At 36.7% G+C, this 24,184-nt stretch overlaps 1 protein-coding gene and 1 long non-coding RNA gene across 4 annotated transcripts in view; one reads left to right on the top strand and one right to left on the bottom strand.

Annotated features, from left to right (window-relative positions):
• MS4A13 (membrane spanning 4-domains A13) lies at positions 1-22,211 on the bottom strand. 3 transcript variants are annotated; one of them, XM_005577713.3, is made up of 7 exons: positions 21,997-22,211; positions 19,360-19,472; positions 17,233-17,373; positions 11,509-11,565; positions 10,455-10,574; positions 6,042-6,137; positions 1-195 (listed from the first exon to the last, which is right to left on the bottom strand). In XM_005577713.3, the coding sequence occupies exons 2-7, from the start codon at positions 19,408-19,410 to the stop codon at positions 139-141; spliced, it is 522 nt and encodes a 173-aa protein (XP_005577770.2). In that variant the 5' UTR covers positions 19,411-19,472; positions 21,997-22,211; the 3' UTR covers positions 1-138. The 3 variants fall into 3 exon arrangements, with proteins under 3 accessions (XP_005577770.2, XP_045227865.1, XP_045227866.1); XM_045371930.2 differs by lacking the exon at positions 10,455-10,574; XM_045371931.2 differs by lacking the exons at positions 10,455-10,574; positions 11,509-11,565.
• Positions 1-24,184, top strand: part of LOC123568791 (uncharacterized) — a 144,457-nt gene that overhangs the window by 59,917 nt on the left and 60,356 nt on the right. The gene's annotated exons all lie outside the window — the stretch shown is intronic.

Genomic DNA, 24,184 nt, shown 5'->3' on the forward strand with positions numbered 1-24,184 from the left:
TGAGGAGAAAAATTCACCTCGCTTGTATTTTATTTTGCACAAAGTCTGTAGGCTTCGTAACTGCTTTGTTATACAGGGATATCATTAGGACCCACATCAGGCATCAGCAACAGCAAAATTCTCACATTTCTAGGGTTGTTAAAAAGTGTTCTCAGCTTCCTCAGCAACAGATGTAAGATCACTTTGTCTTCGAAACTGGAAAAAAAAGCAACCTCTTACAAATCATATCATGTTTCTTAAAATTACACAACTAATAAATAGGTCTTTTTCTTTAAAAAGACAGGCAATACTGATATTTATAGAGAAAAATCTTAAAGTATCGTATTTCTGTCCCATTCCTATCTCAACCTTCTTCTTTCTTCCTTTCTTTCCCTCCCTCTCTCTTTCTCTCTCTCTCTCTGTCTCTCTCTCTCTCTCTCTCTCTCCTTGTTTTTTTGTTTTTGTTTTTGTTTTTTTCCCCAAGGTCTCACTCTGTCACCCAGGCTGGAGTGCAGTGATGCGATCTCTGCTCATTGCAACCGCCTCTCTCTCAGGCTCAGACTCAAGCAATTCTCATGCCGCAGCCACCCGAGTAGTTACAATTACAGGCCTGTGCCACCCTGCCTAATTTTTTTCTGTTTTTAGTAGAGATGGGGTTTCACCATGTTGACCAAGCTGGTCTTGAACTCCTGGCCTCAAGTGATCCTCCTGCCTCAGCCTCCCAAAGTGTTAGGATTACAGGTGTGAGCCACCATGCCCAGCCGTCAACCTACTTTCTTAATTTCTGTTGGATCACTTGTATCTTTTGGTATACCTTCAAACTTTTATAATAAAAATAACCATAGTCTTCTTGAACATAAATCTTAATAGATGCCAGCACCCTATCCTCTCATGACATTTCTCACCTATTTCCTATTCCTTTCCTTCAAGGTAGTGGTCATTTTGACTTTTAGATAAAGTCATCAATCCTGTCAATTTTTTTTTCTAGTTTCGTCAACTAAGCTTGCATCCCTAAACACTATAAGTTAGCTTTAGTTTTACCTGGTTTCAAAGTTCATATGAATGGAGTTTTTAAAACTATGCATTCTTTTGAGTTTTTATACTCAATATTTTATTTGTGAGATCTATCCATGTTGTTAAGTGCAGGTATAGTTCGTTTTAACCAGCATGTCAAATTTCAATAAAGTAATACACCTCAACTTATTCACCACTCACCCACCTGTGTTGTTTCCACTTTAGGGCCACTATGAATGATACTGCTCTCTCTATATTCCTGGAAGTTTATCTGAATGCATAAGGGCAAACGTTTCTGTTGGTTATATACCAAAGACTGAGATTACTGATCATAGGGTATGCACAGTTTAATTTTTAGTAGGTAATGCCCAAAAGGTTTTAAAAATTGTTGCAATAACTTATATTTCAACCAGGAGTGTGAGAGATATTTCTTTTATCCATAATCTTTGCTATCTGTTGGCATCATCAATATTTTGAAATTCAGTCATTCCAGTAGGTATTTTAAAACATCTCATTGTCATTTTAATGTTGTTATTACAATGAATAGATTTATATCTGACATTTTGTTATTTGTTTTATATGTGTCTCATGTGTTTTATTTTCCTTTTTTTTTTTTTTTTGGTGAGATAGGATTTTGCTCTGTCACCCAGGCTGGGGTACAGTGACATGAATATGGCTCATGGAAGCTTTGACCTCCTGGGTTCAAATGATCCTTCCACCTCAGCCGTTCAAGTAGCTGGGACCACAGGCATGTAGCACCATGCCTGGCTAATGTTTTTATTTTTATTTTTTTGTAGAGACGAGGTCTCGTCGTGTTGCCCAGGTTAGTCTTAAACTCCTAGGCTCAAATGGTCCTCCTGAGTTGGCCTCCCAAAATGCTGGGAATATGGCTGTTAACCAACCAAGCCTGGCCATTGTGTTCTTTATTTTTTAAAAATTAAACATACTTTGCCTATGTTAATTCCCTTATTTTTAAGCTGTTATATTTTTAGCTTTCTTAATCACTAAATAAGCACCCTAATTTATCACAGACTACTTCAGATGAATGCTAATTCAATTCCAGTAAAATACAGCAACTTTATTCCCATATAACTCATTCCCTTTCCTTTTCTTTGAGCTATTATTGTCATATATTCTATCTATATATATTATATAACTACCAATATGGTGTTATAATTACTGCTTTTATGATCTTATCTTTTAAAATTTAAGATAAAAATGGAGAAACTATCTATTGAAGAAGGGTTGGCAAGCTATGATACATGGACCAAATCTAGCCCACTGCCCGTTTTTGTAAATAAAGTTTTGCTGGAACAAGCCATATCCATTCCTTTATGTATTGTCTATGAATACTTTCATGCTAAAAAGTGGAGCTGAGTAGTTATGACAGATGGAATTAATGTTACTAATAACACGACCTTAAATTAAGGTAATCATCCTGGATTACCTGGGTGAGCCCAATGAGATTAATGCAACTGTCTTTTAAATCAGTAAACAGAAGAAAGCACAAAAGATGTATTTATACATCTTTTGTTATTTCAGAACCACCTACATAATTACTTTTACTGGTACTTTTTTATTTATTCATGTGCATTTGAGTTTCATCTGATGTCACTTCTTTTCAGTCTAAAGAACTTCCTTTAGTGTTTCTCATGAGGAATTTCTGCTAGCAACACATTATTCATCTGTGTATGTCTCTATTTCACCTTCATTTTTGAGGGATAGTTTTAAAGGATAAAGAATTCCTGCCTGTTTTTCCCCATGTACTTTAATATCCCATCCATTGTTTTGGATGAGAACCCAGCTCTTAATATTATTGTGGTTCCCTTGTATATGAAGAGTCTTTTTTTTTTTTTTTTTTTTTTTCCGCTGCTTTCAAGATTTTCCTTTTTATCAGTTTGACATGGAGGTGTCTAGGAGTGGATCTCTTTGTTTTACTTGAAGATCCTTGAGCTTTTTGGATGTATTGAATATTTTCCATGAAATGAGGGGAATTTGGGGCCATTATTTCTTTAATTTGTTTCTGGTACTCCCCATTTTTATGGGACTCCCATTATACATGTGATGGTATCTCAAAGGATTTTGAGGTTCTGTTCAGTTTTCTTCATTTTCTTTTTTTTCCTGTTCTTTGGACTGGGCAATATCTTTTTTGCTGTCTTTATGTCTGTTTATTTTGTCTTTTGTCAGCTCACCTCTGCTCTTGAGTTCCTCTAGTGGGTTTTGGGTTTTTCATTTCAGTTCTTGTATTTTTAAACTCTAGAAACTCCATTGGGTTTTTTATAATTTCTGTCTCTTTTATTGACTTTTATTTGATGAATCATTGTTGCCATCTTATAATTCTTCAAACATATTTACTAATTTTTGAAGCCCTTCTTTGTTAAGTCCAACATTTATCCTTCCCTTGCTCCAAAACACTATGTCTGTTAAGTGTTGTTTTGAACTCTATGGTTAACTATTTCCTATTATTTGCATATTTTTGTTGTTGAAAACTGGACATTTTAGATAATATATCATAGCAATTTTAGATTCTGATTGCCTCATTTCCCAGGAGCGGTGGCTATTGCTAACCACTAGTATCTTGGAATACTGGAAGTCCTAACTCCCAATACCTTGGAATATGACTGTATTTGGAGATAGGGTCTTTTAAGTGGCAATGAAGTTATAATAAGGTAATTAGAATAAGCCCTAATGCAATATGACTGGTATGCTTAGAAGAGCCTAGGACACAGACACATAAAGAGAAAAGACCATGTGAAGACACAGGAAGAAGACAGCCAAGTGAAAGCCAAGGAGAGAGGCCTCAGAAGAAACTAACCCTGCCAACACCTTGATGTTGAACTTCTAGCCTCTAGAATTGTAAGAAAATAAATTTGTTGTTTAAGCCACAGTTTGTGGTGCTTTGTTATAGAAGCTCTAGGAAACTATTAGACACCTTGAGCCAGTAAAACTTCTACCCTTTCCTAATGAATCAGTGTAGCTTGAGCAGTATATTCAAAGTTGAGGCTGCCCCAGCTTTTACTTTATTTTTGCAAGGCCTCTTGTTCAACCAAGGGCTCACTACGACCTTTTCCAGTCTCCTTAGTATGTGTATAGCTTTGTACATATTTATATTCTTCCAGACTGCAGGGGAAAAGTAGGAAGTTATCAAGGTTCACTGTGGCTGTCCTGTTCTTCAGATTTCTCTGTTGAGTTTCTGGTAGGTTGCTAGTAAATTTTTTGCCCCAACAAGTATTGTGATCATGGTCAGGCTAGGAATGACATTGGCCTTACCTGCTTGTTTGCCACTGGGATTATGGTTGTTTTAATAACCCTCTTGGTCATGGAACTTTCTGAGCTCTGTTCCAAATAAAACTAGTCATCTCAAGCAGTGAGGCTGCTGGGTCTCACAGTCTGACTCACCAAGGTAAACTTCTGCGTAATGGAATCTGAGGGTGGGGTGGTATATTAGTCTGTTTTCACACTGTTATAACAAACTTGTCAAGACTGAGTAATTTATAAAGGAAAGAAGTTTAATTGGCTGGGGAGGCCTCAGGAAACCTACAATCATGGCATAAGGCAAAGGGAAGGCAAGGACCTTTTTCACATGGCAGCAGGAGAAAGAAGAGTGAGTGAATGAGGAACTAGCTAAACACTCATAAAACTATCAGATCTCATGAGAACTCACTCACTATCATGAGAATAGCATGGGGAAAACTGCCTCCATGATCTAATTTCCTCCCACCAGGTTCCTCCCTCAACACCTGGGGATTGCAATTCAAGATGAGATTTGGGTGGGGACACAAAGCCTAACCATATCAGGTGGGAAGAGTGGGAACAGTCCCAAGCTAACATGCCACAGACATCCACTGTTCTTACTGAGGTCGAGTAGATTTTCTTAAACACTTTGCAAGTTCTTGTATGCTTGGTCAACTTCCTGAATCTTTAGAAGGTTGTTTATTGATAATTTTGTTCAGTTTTATAATTTCATTTTTAGGGAGAGTTACCATGTTCCCAATCAGCCATTCTGGAAATGCAACTCATTCTCTCTCTTCAGAAATCCTTTTACCATATAGTCTTATAGTTGTTTCTATATTTCAATCAGTTGTTGATCACAGTAGTTTTCCTTGACCATCCTACGTAAAATAGTCTTGCCTTATCTCCTTACTTTGCTTTATTTTACTTCATAACATTTTTCATTTCTTGACATTTTATATTTTTATGTGTTTGTTTATTGCCTTTCTCCCCTAATGGAATTCAGACTCCCTAATGGAAAGGACACTGTTTTGTTGATCATTGCATCCTTAGTGCCTATGACAATGCTTAGCAAATAGCATGCTCTCCATAAATATTTGAGAAAGAATGAATGAATGTTAGATATGTAGTCTTTTAAGCTTGTGAGAAAATAATCATTCTCATAAACTTTTGTGAGTTGTTATAGCATTTTTGGATGTTGTTACACTTGATTCTGCAATTACATTTCTAGGAATCAACCACCTAAAGAAATAGTGGTCTTGTATGCAAAAATATTTATACTCAAGTGTTCACTGCATCATTGTTTATAATTTAGAAAAAACTGGAAACCAAGCTACGTATACAGTAATTAGGGAGTGTTGGATACTAAGAAAAACAATGAAGGTAATAAAAGGCATTATTTGGATATGTTTTGTAATGGAAAGATATTTCTAATCATTGCAAAAAATGCATATGACAAAACAATGTGAATATAATACATACAATTAGTAAAAAAGAAAATGTGTGTGTATTGGTCTTTTTTTTGTATAGAATTGGATGTGTGGATATCATGAGAACTATATTAAGGAAACAATCACTTTTTACTCTATACGCTTTTTACTTTTAAATTTAGCCTCATGTATTACTTTTATAATTTTATGTTTTCTATTTATAAAATAATATTAATAAAAAATAAAGGCAATATCACACATTCCGTTCATATTAGTTCTAAATATTTTGCATCATCTCCTCATTTGTATTTGTATTCATCTCCTCATAGAGTGTAGTTACTAGAAATCAACATCTTTTGATTTGCCAGAGAGTGAGTAAACACTTACCAAATTGGAACAGCTACATACTGAGTATGTAAGTGCAACAGAAAATTCCAAAGGGTAGAAGAACAGTAAAATACGTGATACTTCCCTCCCAAGTTTCTATAACCAAAAAACAGGGAGAAATCTTATGTTATTATCTTTAGTGAGTGTAAACATGATCATGGAAGGAGCTACTGGTATGAGAGTCAAAAAAAAAAAAAAAAAAAAAAAAAAAAGGAAGGAAAATAAAAACAGATAAACCTTTCACCATTTGAGTTCCTTAGACATTTCTACTCCTTTGCCCTCTGCTACACTTTCCCTAGCTTTCGGTTCCTCAGTTCAGCATCTGTGGTTTCTGTATTTGATCTCCTTTGCTTAGCATTCTTGTCTCACTCTGACAGCTTTTACAGAATCGCTGGCACAGCTCTCTATCTAAACTCTTCAGTTACTAAGATTTGACTCTTCTGTCTCTAATGATAAGATGGCCACCAACAGATTTATCAAGCAATCCTTTTCTATTAAAACAGCTATTATTAATGACAACCCTTTGTAAATTTACATACATGGTGATAAAACTCTCACATACAGATTGCTCTAATATCATTTAAAATGAGTAATACATTCAAAAAGAGTTCAAAGAACATTTAACTTGGAAGCATAAGGTGATTGTGACTGCTGGGATCAATCTGGGATAAACAGATTCCCTTCTGTTGCTATCAGAAAGGTATTTTCAACCACAAATCTGATTGGTTAGTTATGTGAATAATATTGGTGCTCATCCTGAAAATGTGGGTTTTGTGCTGGCTGTGGAAAGACAAGAATGATACTCAGATCTAGAAAGAATGACATCATAATTATCTCCCCTTCAATTCCTTCTCTAACTCTTCCTCCTCCTTCTTTGTTGGGTTTATTTAACATCTTTTATATTCAACAAACTATCTGGTAGTAGGAATTAGATGATAGGAATGCAATGACACATAAAAACTTCCTGATTTCTTAGAGTTTATAATGAAGTAGAAGAGACAGAAAGATAATATAAGGTACCATATAAAATGCATAAAAACTTGCTCACTCATTATAGGGGACAGGAAGGACAGGAGGTTCACTCCAAGCTATTACTCTCTGGGAAGGCTTCATAAAGTGGTAGGAACTTTGAAATAAAGGTAGGACTGAGAAAAACAAAGAGAGGAAGCAGCATTCTAGGCAACTTTAAATTTTTATTTGCTTGTGTCCTCGTAACCTATCTTGTTTCAGAAAGAGTTTAATAGCATAAATTAAAAATGTGACAGAATAATTAAAAAATTCAGACATAAAATAGAACCAATAGTAAAGTTAAAATATATATCAGAACAACCTATGATTTTTAATGTGAGAACAAAACTGAATGTAAGCAATATAATGTTTTGAGAATTATAGTGTTCATTCATATATGGTATAAACAGGAAGACAAGGAAAAGATGTAGAAGGTTTGAAATACCAAGGTAAATAATTTTGATTTAATTTTGTTGGCAGAAATCCACAAACATAATCATAACATTTTATCTAGAAAGTACTTGGGACTTCTTAGCTGACAAGACTGTGAAAAGTCATTTTGCCCATATTCCTTATTTTTTTTATTTAATTTTTTTTGAGACTGAGTATTGCTCTATCATCCAGGCTGGAGTGCAGTGGCACAATCTCAGCTCACTGCAACCTCTGCCTCCTGGGTTCAAGCGATTCTCGTGCCTCAGCCTCCTCAGTAGCTGGGATTACAGGCGCCCTCCGCCATGCCCAGCTAACTTTTGTATTTTTAGTAGAAACGGGGTTTTGCCTTGTTGTCCAGGCTGGTCTCAAACATCTGATCTGAAGTGATCCGCCTGCCTTGGCCTTCCAAAGTGCTGGGATTACAGGCGTGAGCCACCTCGCCCAGCCCATATTCCTTAATTTATATGAGAGTTCTATTCTAAAACTCCTTCCCTGACTGAAAGCAGCAAAAGGTCAGCCAGATCAGCTCAAATGTGAAAACAACCTAGGAAAAACACACACACACACACACACACACACACACACACACAGAGAGAGAGAAAGAGAATGAATGAGTCATGAGTCCCTGGCAGATGATGTAAACTGTAAGCTTCTGGACCGAGCTTAAGTCAGTAAGTGACCCTTTTTGCCTTAAATCAAGTTGGATTGTATTTCCTGTTACTTAAAACCAAGATAACCCTAATTAATATATACTTAAATGAAGAATAAGCAATATTTGGTAATTATAAAGACAGTAGAAAGACAGATGAGGTATTATGTCAAGGTTTTGTGTGTAGGAGATTGAAATGAGGGAGTCTTGCAGTGTATACCTTTGAGGAGGTAAGTAATTTCCATTTTCTATCTGTTGAGTTTGATATGATAGTGATAGCAGCATAGCCAAGTAGAAAAGTCAAGCTAGCTTTTAAAACAACAGGCCAGGAGTTTGGAAGAAAGAACACAGCAGTTAACTGGCAGGCATTTTCTTCATTTTACACAAAAGAAAACTTAGAAACAGGTAAGTTAAGAAACTTTGCCAGGGGTTTACACACAGTGAGTACTGAGGATAGTATTTAAATAAGTGAACTCTGATTCTGGAATCTATAGTATTAACCATTTTGCTACATGAGGAGTGTATTTCAGATTCATGCACTTTTCTGACGCTGCCTGGGAACACTGATAACTTGCTGAGTTTGTAGATTTAGCCAAGACCCTTGCTTATGTTAGAAAAGTTGGCATGTAAAAGTCCTGTAAAATGTTGGCTGCCTTAGCAAGGGTAAGTACATAATTCTATAATGGCCCTAGAAAAAGATGGTGGTTTCGAGATATAAGTCTAATATACAAGTTCATTTTGTGTAACTAATCACAGCAAACTTGTGCTAAAACTTGTGATTTTGAGAGACTGTAAAACTGGTCGTTATTACTGAGTCCAGATCAGATAAATACAGACTACAATGGTTTCTCACACTGACTGCAAAAGGCAATCCTTGGCAATTATGCCATATTAAACTGATAATTAAAAGTTTATGAATAAGAATGGTGACATATAACTTGAAACAATTATGTACTTAATAACTTAAGTACTCCTTCCTTATTCTCTGTCCTCAAAATTAGAACTAAAGATTTGTAGATTGAATGTTCAGGGCAACCGGACAATTTTCTTACAATTTATAGGGAAAATCTGGTCCATGTTTGTTTACATAATCACTCATTACAGATAATATATTTTGGAGAATTACTGCATTTTTCTCTTATTATCTCACTGTCCTCCAGGGTTTTGTTCTCCAGGTTTGGGTTCTTTCCTCTGACGTCCCCCTTAATAACATGTCACAGGTATGGAGAGAAAGTATGTAGGGGAGGAGGAGGAATTTTATCCTTCACTTGCAAGGACGCTTCTACTCATTACTGAAATTGTTATTTGTTTTGTTCTGTTGGTCAAACAAGGTGTTTCACTCCAATTTGTCCTTATTTTAAATGTGAGATTTTGTTAGCTTTGCTAAGGTCTTTTGCTGCACTAATATTCTATGATTCTGAATTTAAAGCCAATATAATTAAAATAAACCTATTGTGTTATCAGTAAAGATCTTCACAGTTACTGGAGAACTAAATGGAAACAAGTTACGTTTATTTATATTTAGCATTTTTGGCCTTAAAGCAAAATTCATGTAAGATGCAAAGATAGGCTATGTATGAAAGCTCTATGTTAAGCCAGAAATTGCTAGATGTCTACAATTTGAACTGTATGTATCAGTAGCAGAATTCTTTTGTTTATTTGCAAAATGGTTCTATGGTCCCAGATTATACTTTTCTTGTATTAAGAGAATCATTAAGTGACTCTGTGCCTGATACATAGACACTTGCCACTGAAGTTTTCAAGTTTTTACTCACTTTAATTCAGCAAATCAAGAATTCAAACATTCTCTTAATATTTACTAAAACTCACAGCCTAGAATTATTTTTGATTTAAAAATTTCAATCAAGAACTCACTACTGGCCGGGCGCGGTGGCTCAAGCCTGTAATCCCAGCACTTTGGGAGGCCGAGGCGGGTGGATCACGAGGTCAGGAGATCGAAACCATCCTGGCTAACATGGTGAAACCCCTTCTCTACTAAAAAAAAATACAAAAAACTAGCCGGGCGTGGTGGCGGGCGCCTGTAGTCCCAGCTACTCGGAGGCTGAGGCAGGAGAATGGCGTGAACCTGGGAGGCGGAGCTTGCAGTGAGCCGAGATCGCGCCACTGCACTCCAGCCTGGGTGACACAGCGCGAGACTCCGTCTCAAAAAAAAAAAAAAAAAAAAAAAAAAAAAAAAGAACTCACTACTAAATCAAAGAATTTCATGAGGACCAATAAAAGCCTCATCTTACCTCCTAAGATTTCAAAATTATTAAAAAGAATAATTTTAAAATTAATATGTTCCCATAGAATTGGTCACTTACTGCTTGTCCATAATTCCTGTATGACGGAGAATTGAAATAAGACAACTCTATTATTGTTAGAGTTACTGCAGTAATTGTAGTTATTATGCAGAAGATGTTTATGATTAAAGTACCTATAATCTGAAAAGGAGACAGAAGGTAAATTTATTATATTCAGAATAAACATTTTGGTGTAATAGTTTGCATGGCTGAAAAAAGTCATCTAGTTAAAACTTTGATGTAGTTTCTGAAGTCTTAGAAGTATTAAGTCTTAAGAAAACATTTTTCTAATTTATATAAAGCCCAGTTAATCTGGAGGAAACATTAACACCATCAGTCCATTAATCATTAATCTTCCATTTAGGCTAAAAAGTATTGTATTTTTCAATGTTATAAGTCATTTGGAAGAAAGCATATAAGAGATGATTTGGACAAAAGTGGTTCCACTGTAAGAAAAAAAAAGAAAACGGAAAATGACTGCTTGTGGAAATAGGAGTCAGTTGATAAAATTTTAATCCTGGGTCTTCATTACCTATGGAAATCTATCAATATTTTCAGACATCAGTTTTTTATCTGTAAAATTATGAGGGCAGACTAATTTCTAAGGTGTGTTTAGCTCTCAGATTCTAAAGTGTTCTTCCCAGTATCTATCCACCTATACCATGCATGGATCTTTAATCTGGACCAATTTCCTACTTCATTACAAGATACAATCTTGTTCCCAAATTGGATAGTTCAGAAAATGAAGTTTTACAGTAGTATAATGTCTATATCTAAAGGTATTAGGTTCTATTAAATTTTTTAATTATAAAGTTTACACAATGTTAAAAGGTAGAACATCAAACAAAATAAAAACTATATATACATTTAGAAATCTATACATAATCATGATTTAACCAATACAGTGTATTTGTCTACATTAAATTATGTTCTTCTAGATTCATTCTTAATTTCTTTATTTATTTTACAGGTAGCATAGATTCCTTCATTATTTAGACATTATATTTTCATTAAAACTTAATATTTAGCTTTGTGATAAATGATTTCTAGAGATACCACAAACATTTCAACTTACTGCAGCTCGAGTTGGATACTTTGTTACTGCTATTATGAAGACTCCTGCAATGATAAACTGGATATAAAAACATATTTATAAATACTCATTGATAGTGCTTACCAATTTAGAATGTACTTTTAACAACTCTCTTCTAAGTCAATTATTTTAAGAATGCTAATAGTAACAAAACACACAGAAGTTTTAGTAGATGGGTCAGGACAAATTTACATCATGTAGTAATACATTGAAAGGTAATAGTAGAGTCAGTCATAACAGAAACATATAGGGGACAGTAGGCAGATTCACATTGTGATAATATGCCAGACAGCCTAAGCAGTCCTGAACCCGGGAACCAAGTTTGCTTTTATGTGTATGAGATACATCACATATAAGTCATTTGATTATTGCTTTTAATGTTATCCTTCCTAATGAGATGATGCCACTAATTATGATTAATATGTACATATCCAAATATGGAAAAAGTGGTTCAAGAATTATTCCACATTGTGATGGTACAAAATGTGCAGTCTCTTATGAGATTTGTAGTCATTATTAAGGTAATGGCAGAAATTCATGCCTTTGCCTTTGTTTTTTAAAACAGAGATTCCATTATTTCATGTCAGGAAGTCTATCTACTTCCAAGAAGTATAAAACTATGCCATATTGTTTGAAGATGGGTTGCACAATTTCCTCAAAGTATTCCTTGTCTTATTTGTTTTAGTGATAAAACACTAAAGAGGCAAGTCAAAGGCTATTTTTGTCATGCTATACACTATATGTAGGAAGCCCAAACCTGAAGCTTACAAACTTCCCATGGATAATTTTAAATCTATATGTTCAGCACTTCATTCCACAACAAAAGCTGAAATTTCTAAGGAGGTACACAGTGAAGGTAAGAACTAGCTCAGAATTTAAGGTGAAAATATCTTGTGAATTTTGAATTAGAGTGCTCTCTAATGAGATTATCTTTAGATTACCATGTGTTTTACAAAATGCCTTTCAAAGGCATTTTAAGCTTAAGTGAGAAGTTTAGTATTAAATTACATTTAGTTGAAATTTTAGATAAGTTATCCTAGGAGTTAAATATACTATTTTTATAATGTGAGTGGCTAAACACTAAGGAAAATGCATCATTTATTTGGATTTTATTGGAAAATCCACAGTTTTTCTCCTATTTTTTCCCAAGGCAGTGCTTTGACACATGTGACCCAGTACATCATTTATCATTTATCACCTATGAACCAGTGCATTATTTATGAGCCATGCATCCTTTATGAACCATGTATCATTTATCTGGATTTTGTGTGAAAATTCAGTATTTTTCTCCTATTTTTCAAGGCAATCCGTTGACACTTATGAGCTAGTGTATGTATAAAAGTGGGAGACCTCCTAGAGATCATTGTTTCTTCTAGTGATTACTTGCTGTCTCAATGGGCAGCCATATTGTATCCTACAGCCCTCATTCCATCTGTTTGAAGTGTGGGTTAAGTGGTTTCCTTGCTCATTATTGCTATCCAACCATTCTTTCTCCTCCACTTTTCAGTCACATGTCAGATTCTATAACTCACTATTCTTTATGGTTGAAGTAATCTATTGACCCCTTAGCCACTCTTCTTTCGGAATGAATTGACATTTTGACATGCTGATTCTCTCTCCAGCATCACGTAATATTTGGTGATATTTTTACACACACATACACACATATATATATGTGTATATATACATATCTATCTATCTATCTGATCTTTTGATACGGTTTGGCTCTGTGTCCCCACCCAAATCTTATGTTGTAGCTTCCATAATTCCCATGTGTTGTGGGCGGGACCCAGTGGGAGACAGTTGAATCATGGGAGTAGGTCCTTCCCATGCTGTTCTTGCCATAGTGAATAAGTCTTATGAGATCTGATAGTTTAAAAAATGGCAGTTTCCCTGCACAAGCCCTCTCTCTTTGCCTGCTGCCATCCACATAAGATGTGACTTGCTCCTCCTTGCCTTCTGCCACAATTGTGGGGCCTTACCAGCCATGAGAAACTGTAAGTTCAACAAACCTTTATCTTTTGTAAATTGCCCAGTCTCAGGTATGTCTTTATCAGCAGCGTGAAAATGGACGAATACAGTAAATTGGTACCAGGAGTGGGGTGCTGCTGAAAAGATACCCGAAAATGTGGAAGTGACTTTGGAACTGGGTAACAGGCAGATGTTGGAACAGTTTGGAGGACTTAGAAGAAGACAGGAAAATGTGGGAAAGTTCATAACTCCCTAGAGACTTACCAAATGGCTTTAACCAAAATGCTGATAATGATATGAAAAATGAAATCAAGGCTGAGGCTCAGATGGAAGATGAGGAACTTGTTGGGAATTAGAGCAAAGGTGACTCTTGTTATGTTTTAGCAAAGAGACTGGTGGCATTTTTCCCTAGAGATTTGTGGAACTTTGAACCTTGAGAGATGATTTAGGGTATCTGGTAGAAGAAATTTCTAAGCAGCAAAGCATTCAAGATGTGACTTGGGTGCTGTTAAAGGCATTCAGTTTTATAAGGGAAGCAGAGCATAAAAGTTCAAAAAATTTGCAGCCTGACAATGTGATAGAAAAGAAAAACCCAATTTCTGAGGAGAAATTTAAGCTAGCTGCAGAAATTTGCATAAGTAATGAGGAACTGAGTGTTAATTCTCAAGACAATGGGGAAAATGTCACCAGGGCACGTCCGAGGTCTTCATGGAAGCCCCTCCCATCACATGCCCTGAAGCCTAGGAAGAAAAAGTGGTTTTATGGGCCAAGCCAAGGGCCCCCGTGCTATGTGCAGCCTAGGGACTTGGTGCCCTGCATCCCAGCTGCTTCATCTGTGGCTGAAAGGTGCCAATGTAGAGCTTGGGCCATGGCTTCAGAGGGTACAAGCCCCAAGCCTGGGCAGTTTCCATGTGGTGTTGAGCCTGTGGTACACAGAAGTCAAGAATTGAGGTTTTGGAACCTCTGCCTAGATTTCAGATGATATATGGAACTGCCTAGATGCCCAGGCAGAAGTTTGCTGCAGGGGCAGGGCCCTCATGGAGAACCTCTGCCAGGGCAGTGCAGAAGGGAAATGCAGGGTTGGAGCTGCCACACAGAGTCCCTACTGAGGCACTGCCTAGTGGAGCTGTGAGAAGAAGGTCACCATCCTCCAGACCCCAGAATGGTAGATCCTCTGACAGCTTGCACTGTGTGCCTGGAAAAGCTGCAGACAATGTCAGCCTGTGAAGACAGCCAGAAGCAGGGCTACACCCTGCAAAGCCACAGGGGCAGAGCAGCCCAAGGCCATGGGAGCCCACCTCTTGCATCAGCATAACCTGTATGTGAGACATGGAGTCAAAGGAGATCATTTTTGAACTTTAAGATTTTGACTGCCCCACTGGATTTTAGACTTGGATGGGGCCTATAGCCTTTGTTTCAACCATTTCTCCCATTTGGAACAGCTGTATTTACTCAAGCCTGTACCCCCATTGTATCTAGGAAGTAACTAACTTGCTATTGATTTTACAGGCTCATAGGTGGAGGGGACCTTGCCTTGTCTCAGATGAGGCTTTGGACTGTGGACTTTTGAGTTAATGCTGAAATGAGTTAAGGCTCTGGGGGACAGTTGGGAAGGCATGATTGGTTTTGAAATGTGAAGACATGAAATTTAGGAGGGGCCAGGGGCAGAAAAACTCCCATTTTTTAAAACCATTAGATCTTGTGAGACTTATTCACTATCATGAGAACAGCACAGGAATGACTTGCCCCCCTGTCCCCCACCATGATTCAGTTGTCTTCCACCAGGTCCCTCCCACAACACTTGGGAATTTTGGGAGCTATAAGATGAGATTTGGGTGGGGATGCACAGCCAAACCATATCATCTTTCTAGTACCTTGGGCTTGTGATTCTTGTTCTCTCCTCCAATCCCTGACTCCAAACTATCTTAGTCACTCACTCCCATAATCATTCTTTTGTCTTTGCTGTACCTTTCAAATCTTAATTTCAAATATTCCACCTGATCACCACCTGCTATCTTTCTAGCTCATGCCCTCTAGTACTAAAATTTTAACAACCCTTTGACCCCCCCTGGGTCCATAATCTGAGAACTTCAACTCTCTGTTAAATTCTTCTTTCCATCACTAACTTAAATTTCATGGCCAACCATTACAAACACTGCCCTATATCCACTTGCAACTGTTTCACACCTTTCTTGTTTTATTATAGTTGCACAACTAAACAAAAATCCTGATTGTTTTTATCCTATTGCATGCTCGAACTCATGCAGCTGACCATGGTCTGAGAAAGGCATACAACCCATATTCATATCCTGTTCCTAAACCTCAAGTGTGTCCTTAATGCTATATGAAAAGAAAACCACCTCTCCATAATCTGTGCACTCTCACTTTTCCTCGATGATCATTTCATATTCTCTCGCCTTTCCTGAAACAACCAAACCACTTCCCCATCCTCAGTCTCAGCTCATAATCTTGCTTAATTCATTGAGCTATTTAAAGTTACTGGGGAAAAAAAAAAAAAAAACTTCCACAGGCTTCCAACATCCTATCAAAGAAAATTCTCCTTTCGCTCACTTTCTCTGCCTTTCCCTCCTGTTTTTGTACTTTGAAACCATTTCTAATTAGGCTGGATAATTCTTTATTGTGAGGAGCTGTCCTGTGAATCACAGGCTATTTAGCAGCATCTTTTGCCCCTGCCCACCTGATGTACACCTCCAGCTGTGAAAATCCAAAATATCTCCAGATATTATAAAATGTTCTCAGGGGCAAAATCGCCTCTAGTTGAGAACCACTGCCCTAGATAAACTTTCTATGCTCCTAGCCATTTGTGCATCAAAATCCATCACCTCTTGCCTACATAAATACTTGATTCCAATACCTACCCCCATTTACTCATCATCAATTTTCTTTCTTTTGGTTCCGTCCTCTCAACAAAGGATATAATGCTGTTTCTTTCAACTCACAGAAACTAATAAGCAAACCCTCTCTGGAGCCAAATTTCCCCAGCTATCGCCCCATTTCTTTATACCACATTAAAGTCCTTAAAGAAGCTGTCTGTTTGCTGTCTGTAATTCCTCTCTTCCTATTTTTTTTCTTAAATCAACTCCAACCAGGTTTTTGCTTCGTAATTCCACTGAAACTACTTGTAAAATTTACTAGTGCGCAGATCATACTGACTTCCATATTGCTAAATCCAATGGTCAATTCGTAGTCCTTATTTTATTTGACAAAACAACAAAATATAATATAGTTGATCCTTTCTCATTTCTTCTAACAATTTCTTCACTTGGCTTCCAGGATGCTATACTCTCTAGGTTTTCCCCTACCTAATGGCTATCTAGAAACCACAGAAAAGTGTCAGTAATGAAAAAATTTAGAAAATGAGTACTGACTCATTGGGTGAGGAGACTGAAGTGAAGACAATAAACATGCAAGTTAATCATGCTAATGGATATTATAGTTGAGATTCTTTGCCTTTCACATATCTAGGGACAAACTGCCCTATGGCTGTCACTGTGTACTCCTGTTTCCATATCTCTTGAAACAGCACTCGTAAATTAAAGGTACTCAATATATATTTGTTGAAAAAAGGAATCTGACTTTGAATAAATTATCAACATGAGATTTAGTTACATAATTCTCCTGAAAACCTTGTTCAGAAACCGTTCCCTACCTTATATTATTGGCATGAATATTATTTATTGTATGATTAAAGCAATATATATGTATTCTACTCACAAAAATTCCCCACAAAGTACATCCTGTTTTGTAAGTTATAGGTTCATATATTCCAAAGGCTCCTTTAATTTGCCCCTTATACAAAACCAATAGGAAGTACCACATGAAAACATGAAAGATGCCAATCATAATCTGGATAGCCTGTGAGAAGAGAATGCTGTTAGTACCTAAATAATGTAATTTAAAACACAATTCCAATAAGTGTTAACTATAAGAAGCATTTAACACCTTTACAAATACAAAAGTAAAACAGCAATGCACTTAATAATGTATTTCCTGGATTGGTTATCCCAGAAAAAAGGATCAATCAGGAAGGACTGAGATATACCAAATAGGAATCAGTCATACTAAAAACAACAGGCTGTTCAATAATGGTAGCTCTGGTCAATTCTCCTGTAAGTTAACAGTTAGATTCTATCACTGGCTAGTCTCCCTACCTATCAAGTAATGGTATGAGAGGAGAATATTGGGATTACTTCAGAGAAAATGTGGTTACTAATCTGCTACAATGCAGGAAGCCATAAATCCAACATTTTCTTGTACATTAGTAATTTATTAAAGATGAATCACTTTTTGACTTTTATAAAGGTTTGATTTATCTTTTCCTTCAAGGAGTACTTGGTATGATTTTTTTTCACAAGTATGCTGGAGTAAGGCATAATCCAACACAACAATACAGAAAATATCCAGAATGGACTTGCTTGAACTCCGTTTTCCCATTGGAGAGGGGAAGGAGTTTGAATAGGGGAGAATTATTACTCAACTCTAATTTGTAAGAAGATAATTATAAGCCCAGCAAATTTATTTCTGGATTTATATGTGAACTGATATTTCATATATTTAATCACATTATTTTACTACTCTTTAAAAATGACAGAGGACACATACATTTTATTTTCATATAAACTTTAACAGAAAGCTATTCAATGTTTTAAGAGTTCCAGCTCTTTGCAAAGCAGGCAGTCTATGAAATATGTAAATGCAATTGGCTAACTTTAAAAAATACATTTTGGAGAAGTTTTTTTTTTAAGGAAAGGTCTCTTTTTTGGTAATGATCATGCATTTTTATAGATTTAGAATTTAAGGTTTCTCCCTGCATCAAATTTGCAAGAATGGTAATATTTCCAGAAATTCTTTGGATTTGCTTGGAGAAATATCCCCCACTAGGCTGCAAAATCTCATAGGGTCTGGAGTTTGTTTTTCTTATTGCTTTATCACCAGCCTCTAATATGGTGACCAGAATAGAGAAGGCATCCAGCAAATACCTCTTGTATAAGCATACTGGTGTCAAGAATCATGATTCCATGTGGCTTTCCTAACTGTTAAAAAAGTAAGTGGGCTTGAAAAATACTCTCTTTTTAAATGATTGACTATTGTTTTATATAAGACTATGAAATATCTAATTAGCCAAAGCTTGTTAAGAACTGCCAGTGTGTGGAGAAGGACAAGATCGGTTTTCTTATTTAAAAATGATTCTTAATCTAGAGCCAATATGAGTTCCAGGAGGTCAGACCCGCCTACCCCCCGCCCCCAGGAAAAAAAAATGCAAAGGATTGCGACATGTACATAATTCTGGGAAGAAGATTTAGAGGTTTCATTCCATGCCAAAATGGTCTGTGACCCCAAAGAGGTTAAGAACCTCTGCTGCACAGTCGAATAGGTGACTTAGATAATTGATCTATGCAGCGTTCAAATTCAGAAGAAAAGTTCACATGAGTGGAAAAGTTTTCTCCCCTTTGGATGTGAAAAAGGATGATACTCATAATTCCTTGGTGTTTATTAAGAAAGCTAAACTATAACTTCACATGTTTATAACTTAATAGAGGAGACAAATTTATAATCATCCTATTGCATAGATGTAAGTACAGTACTCTCTTTTTTCCTTTTAAACCTTACTTGGATTTCTCTGTTATCCTGTGTGTGCTGGTTTAGTCTGTATACTTACATCTCAGCACATGAAAGAACATGAGATCAGTCAAAATTTGTAGAAGACAATCAACATTTGAAAAACATAAGCTTTTACCCTTTTGATTTAACCAAGTCTGTCCCTCTTCAGATCCAATATATCCTTTAAAAAAATGAAAGAGTTCATGATCTTAAATTTAGTTAGTCAAAGTGAAATCTTACCCCTAAAACAAGAGAATTTGCTGTAGAGATTTTTGAATGAACACATGCCATACTGCCAGCATTTCCTCTAGATGGTTTTCTCTCTAACCTTTGGTGATATCTTTAGCAGACTTCTACAAAACAGTACAAGGCACATATACATGATTTTCTTAGAAGAAAATACATGAGTTTGATCCTTTCCTTATTGTTCAGTCACCACCTCCCCAAATTCAGAAGCAATAGCCTTCTTCTTTCTAGGCCTTAATATCAGAGGCATCAACTTTCATCCACCTGTTCTGAATAACAGCCTTCATAACTGAAAAGTCTCTCTCTGTGACTAAAACATATCGGCATTTTACAGATATCATCTCTGAGTAGTAAATAGTGCCTACTGTTTACAGAGTAAACAGTAACAGAAATGATAAGGTATAAAGGATATCTAGGGAATAGTATTAGAGAATTTTCAGTAAAACTTTCAACAATTTATTTGCAATTCGTAATCAATTCAATGCAATCCATAGTGCCATGTTTGCATTTTCAAAACCAAATTCTTGTAATCATCAAATTCATCAAAAAGTGGGCTTGTGATTATTTTTTCTGACACATACCTGCTACTCAGTTATTTCTATATGAAAAGAATCTTTTATTCTATCAGACAACTTACTGAAGTTGCTCCCACAATGTTAATGTTAATGCATTTCCTGGTCTTTTTTTCCCCCTGTTATTCCTGCTTTTCTCTCTGTTGTTCAGATCATCTCCACATTTATATTAAGATAAAACCTGGCTATTAATTATATCCCCTTGTGGATTGTATTTATTTTTAGATCTGGAATTCTACATCTGCTAGTATGTCATGCTTACATAGGTCAATAGCTTGAGTCATGCCACCTCACTAACATGATCTTAAAATTTGAGACTTGATCTTTTCAGAAAGGAGGGAATTTGACCAAGTGACTTCTCATTCTCTGTACTTGTAAAATCTCATGACTTAATTATTTTAATAGGTCTTTGTTTTCTAAAATTGTTTTCTCAATGTCTCTTAATGCTATAAAGTGTAGAGACAGAAAAAACTAGTTAAGAATACAAGTTAGTAATAGCAACAGAGAGAAAACAATGTTACTAACTGAAGTAAGCTTTATACATTCAAACACAATCTTTGAGAAATAAAGTATTTAGAAGCATAGACAATCAAAATTAATCACTCTGCTATGATTAAATAAAAAACCATAAAATTACAGAATCCATATAGAATAATAAGGAACAGCATATCTACATTGCTATTATTTGTCACTTTACAGAAAACAAGAAAATAAAAATAGGCCCTTTTATGTATACAATTGGCCCTCTGTTTCATCTGATTCAACCAATAGTGGATCAAAAATATTCAAAAAACATGCCAGTAAAAATACAAATGCAACCGTCAATGTGGTGTAACAACTATTTACATAGCATTTGCACTGTATTAGATATTTTAAGTAATCTAGAGATGATTTAAAGTATAGGCGATTTGCATGTTACATGCAGATCCTACACCCCTTTGTATTAGGGACTCGAGCACCCTTTGATGTTGGTATCCGCCCAGCAGATACGGAGGGATGACTGTATAGAAAATTCTTTTCACTTTCGTAGTTAACAGTGGAAGCACCATGAAGTGACTTGGGGAGCAGAATATCTGGCATCTCTGTAATCTCCATCAGACCTCTACCCAAACCACCCTAGGTTTGGTATTCCTAAAAAATGCCAATCAGAAAAAGAAAGTGGGGGTGTTCAAAATTCTCAGGTTAATTGATGGAAGGAAGAAACTAAGAAATACTACAACATATTCCTGCAATAACTGATGGTTGGCATTCTTTTCTTTTTTTTAAAATCAGTCTGTGTTTGAGTACTTTAAACCCAGTTAAGCATCCCATTATTTGTAAAAACAAATGAATAAAAGGAATCATTTCTTTGTTTTTATTTTTCGGTGATCCTGTCACTAATCCAAAAGCAGCTGAGGAATGAGTACCCTAACCCTTACTCCCAACCCCATTCTTATCCCCTGAACTTGCTTTATATAGAAATTCTGAAATAGTCGCAGAAAGCTCTTATCTAGAAAACGCTTCTCTATCTTTAGCATCTTTAGCAGGGATGCAACCCCTTGGCGCCTTCAGAATTAAGTCCAAATTCTTTAGCAGGGCACTTAAAGCCCTTCATGAACAGCTCCCCGCCCAGCTTCTTAACCTCATCCTGACCACTTCTCTGTTTCCACACGAACGGCTCCCGCAGTAACCTTGTTTGGGAAGCCTACTCTGTCTCACAAGCCTGTTAGATGCCCCACTCCTTGTTCCCCCAACATTCCGAGCATAATTCCTACCACGGTGTGTTCTTTCGATTTTCAGGACTGGCTCCTAAGTCAATGGGAGCTCCCAGAAGTCAAGGAATTCATTTCTGTATGACCAAGGACAGTCCTGGGCTAGAACCCAGAGACTCAATACTGGATCAAATCAAGAATGGGGCGCGGGGTAGGGGGTGGGGTGCGTTAAGATCCAGACTCTGATGAAGGAGGGAGGGAGATGATAAGAGAACAGGGAAGCTGTGGGGAGAGGAACACCGTAATCAGCCTCCGTGTCCCTTTATGGCTTTTGACACGAAATCACTCCAGCAAAGCGACATCACTACCTTGCATTTTACTTATTCAAGGTTCCGAGAAGTTTCGGGGGGCGCTCGTCCAGGACCCAGACCAGGTTCTCACGCCAGCGTCCGGGCCTACATGAAGAGGAAGATCCTGGTTGGCAACGCGCTCAGCGTCAGGTCCCCAGATCTGGCTGAGCTACCATCACAGGGATAGCCCAGAGCCCAGCACCCAGCCGACCCTCAGGCTCCTCAGGGAGTGAAGGTCTCCAATGGCAACGGTGTGCTCCTCCTGCGCCTGCGCACCCACTAGGGAACGGCAGGGGCGGAGGGAGTGCGTGTGCGCAGACTCACTAGGCCCCTGGCAGCCAAGTGGTCAGACAACCGGTCAACTACATTTTGGTGCCTCTAGGAATGGTTTCTGCAAACCTCTGTTCTGAGATTGCCCATATTGGTGCATTTCTTATACACACGCCTGCTGCACAGTGACCAGGATCACCGGGAAAAAGTCCGCCGTTCACCTTTTCTGTTTTCAAAGAAAAATTTTGACCACAAGTGCACTTTGAAGGTGCACTTTCGAGTGAAATGGCGGAATCAATGGCTCACTTTTTTTTTATTTAAACATAAATAACCGAAGAAGGAAATTAGTGACGAGAGTAATACTTACCAAGACACCGGAAGGACTGTTTGATCCACTTGCTGAGGTGGGTTTACCTTTTGGGTAATACATGGTGCCAGTTTTCTATCTGAAGTGTAGACAGTAGTTAACACAGTGTTTATGAAGAGGTCCTTTAGATGAGGAGTACAGACCATCCTCTTAGGCAGCTATCATGACTTACTGAGGCGTTTAAAGTACCTGGAGAACAGCTACTCAATGCCATTTCTCATTTATTCATGGAAAAATTAAATTGACATTGTGGAAAAGTTAAAATTCCAGCTTGTAATGTAAATTTTTAGTCAATGATAGCCAGTGCGTAAAACATGCAGAAAACAAGACAGATTTTTCTTTCATAAAGAAATTTTCTGTGCTTCCAACATCTTTATTTGCAAAAGCTAAATCATGAGTGTGTCTGAAAGCCATCGAGATCTTTTATTGCCTGAAAAATCAACTGTAAGCTGAGAAACTTTATTTTTAGTCTCACAGCTAGCTTCCTTACATTGAGACTCCAAAGTCCCCTCAAATCAAAGAAAAAAAAAAAAAACCAGGCTCTTTTAAAGTCTTTACGTTTTGTATTGGTCAGTATGTCGTTGAAGGTAATAGTTTTATTCTTAAGTAATATACCACTTGATTTTCTGGCATTTTTTTTTTGTGAGTTTCTTCTCTATGAGCAGACAGGGCTCTGATAATATTAAGCATTCTCTTTGCTGTAGAAAGAGGAACTGTGTCTTCAAGCCCAGGGTTATGGATTTTTTAGAATCCATAGTAGAAAGAGCCAGTTCTGATGAGATGGACCCCCATTGTAACTTGCTGCCGCTATTTGTGAGAGAAGTGATATATTTCTTCATTTAAGATTTGGCCAATAGTCTCTGGAAATTATCATGGATTTGATCAGTCTTTTGGACTGGGAACAAAATGTACATTCAGTGTAAACATAGGCAAAAATAGAAGAATGAGCCAAACTATGAGACAGGCATGGTTCCTCGGCACATCTTATTTTTTCTGCTACTATCACAGATCAGTAAAAGCAACATTGATCTTCTTAGTACCTATAAACTGGATTTGGAAATTCAGAATTCACTTTAATTTTTTAACTTTTGGTTGTTAAAAACTGTATTCTTCAGCAATGAAGAGGCAATCAATCAGTCATGGTTTGACATCCAATATGACTTTTATTTCTCCATGTGTATCATGTTGTTAATTTCTCTTGAATTGGTTCCCAATATACAAAAGACATTAGTGAAAATGTGCTGGAACCACAATACCTATATAATGTTAAAACCATTGTTGGGGATTATTACAAGGACCCTGTTGGCTGTGAGCCCTGATAAAATAACTTGTCCAGATTTCTTTGAGGAATTTTATTTATTTATACTAGGGTGTTCTAGTCAAGTAAAATGGAAATCTATGCAAACTGAGGAAACTAAACAATTGAATTCATTGTAGAAATGCAATATCCATACATATGTATATTTATGTAAAGTGTAATCTATATGTATATAGATATATATATATATGCAGGTACACATACATGTATATAGTAGATTTCAGTTTTCATATGTTTACTATATCACTTAT

This window comes from Macaca fascicularis, chromosome 14, assembly GCF_037993035.2.
Source record: "Macaca fascicularis isolate 582-1 chromosome 14, T2T-MFA8v1.1".
Lineage (NCBI taxonomy): Eukaryota > Metazoa > Chordata > Mammalia > Primates > Cercopithecidae > Macaca > Macaca fascicularis.

What these genes read in the sequence shown, in the direction of transcription:
- MS4A13 (XM_005577713.3), bottom strand. Translation starts at nt 19,410, where the DNA reads ATGGCATGTGTTCATTCAAAAATCTCTACAGCAAATTCTCTTGTTTTA. An exon ending in CAAATTCTCTTGTTTTAGGG is followed by an intron (nt 17,374 to 19,359) that starts GTAAGATTTCAC and finishes CTCTTCTCACAG; the next exon opens with GCTATCCAGATTATGATTGG. An exon ending in AGTATCCAACTCGAGCTGCA is followed by an intron (nt 10,575 to 11,508) that starts GTAAGTTGAAAT and finishes TCTCCTTTTCAG; the next exon opens with ATTATAGGTACTTTAATCAT.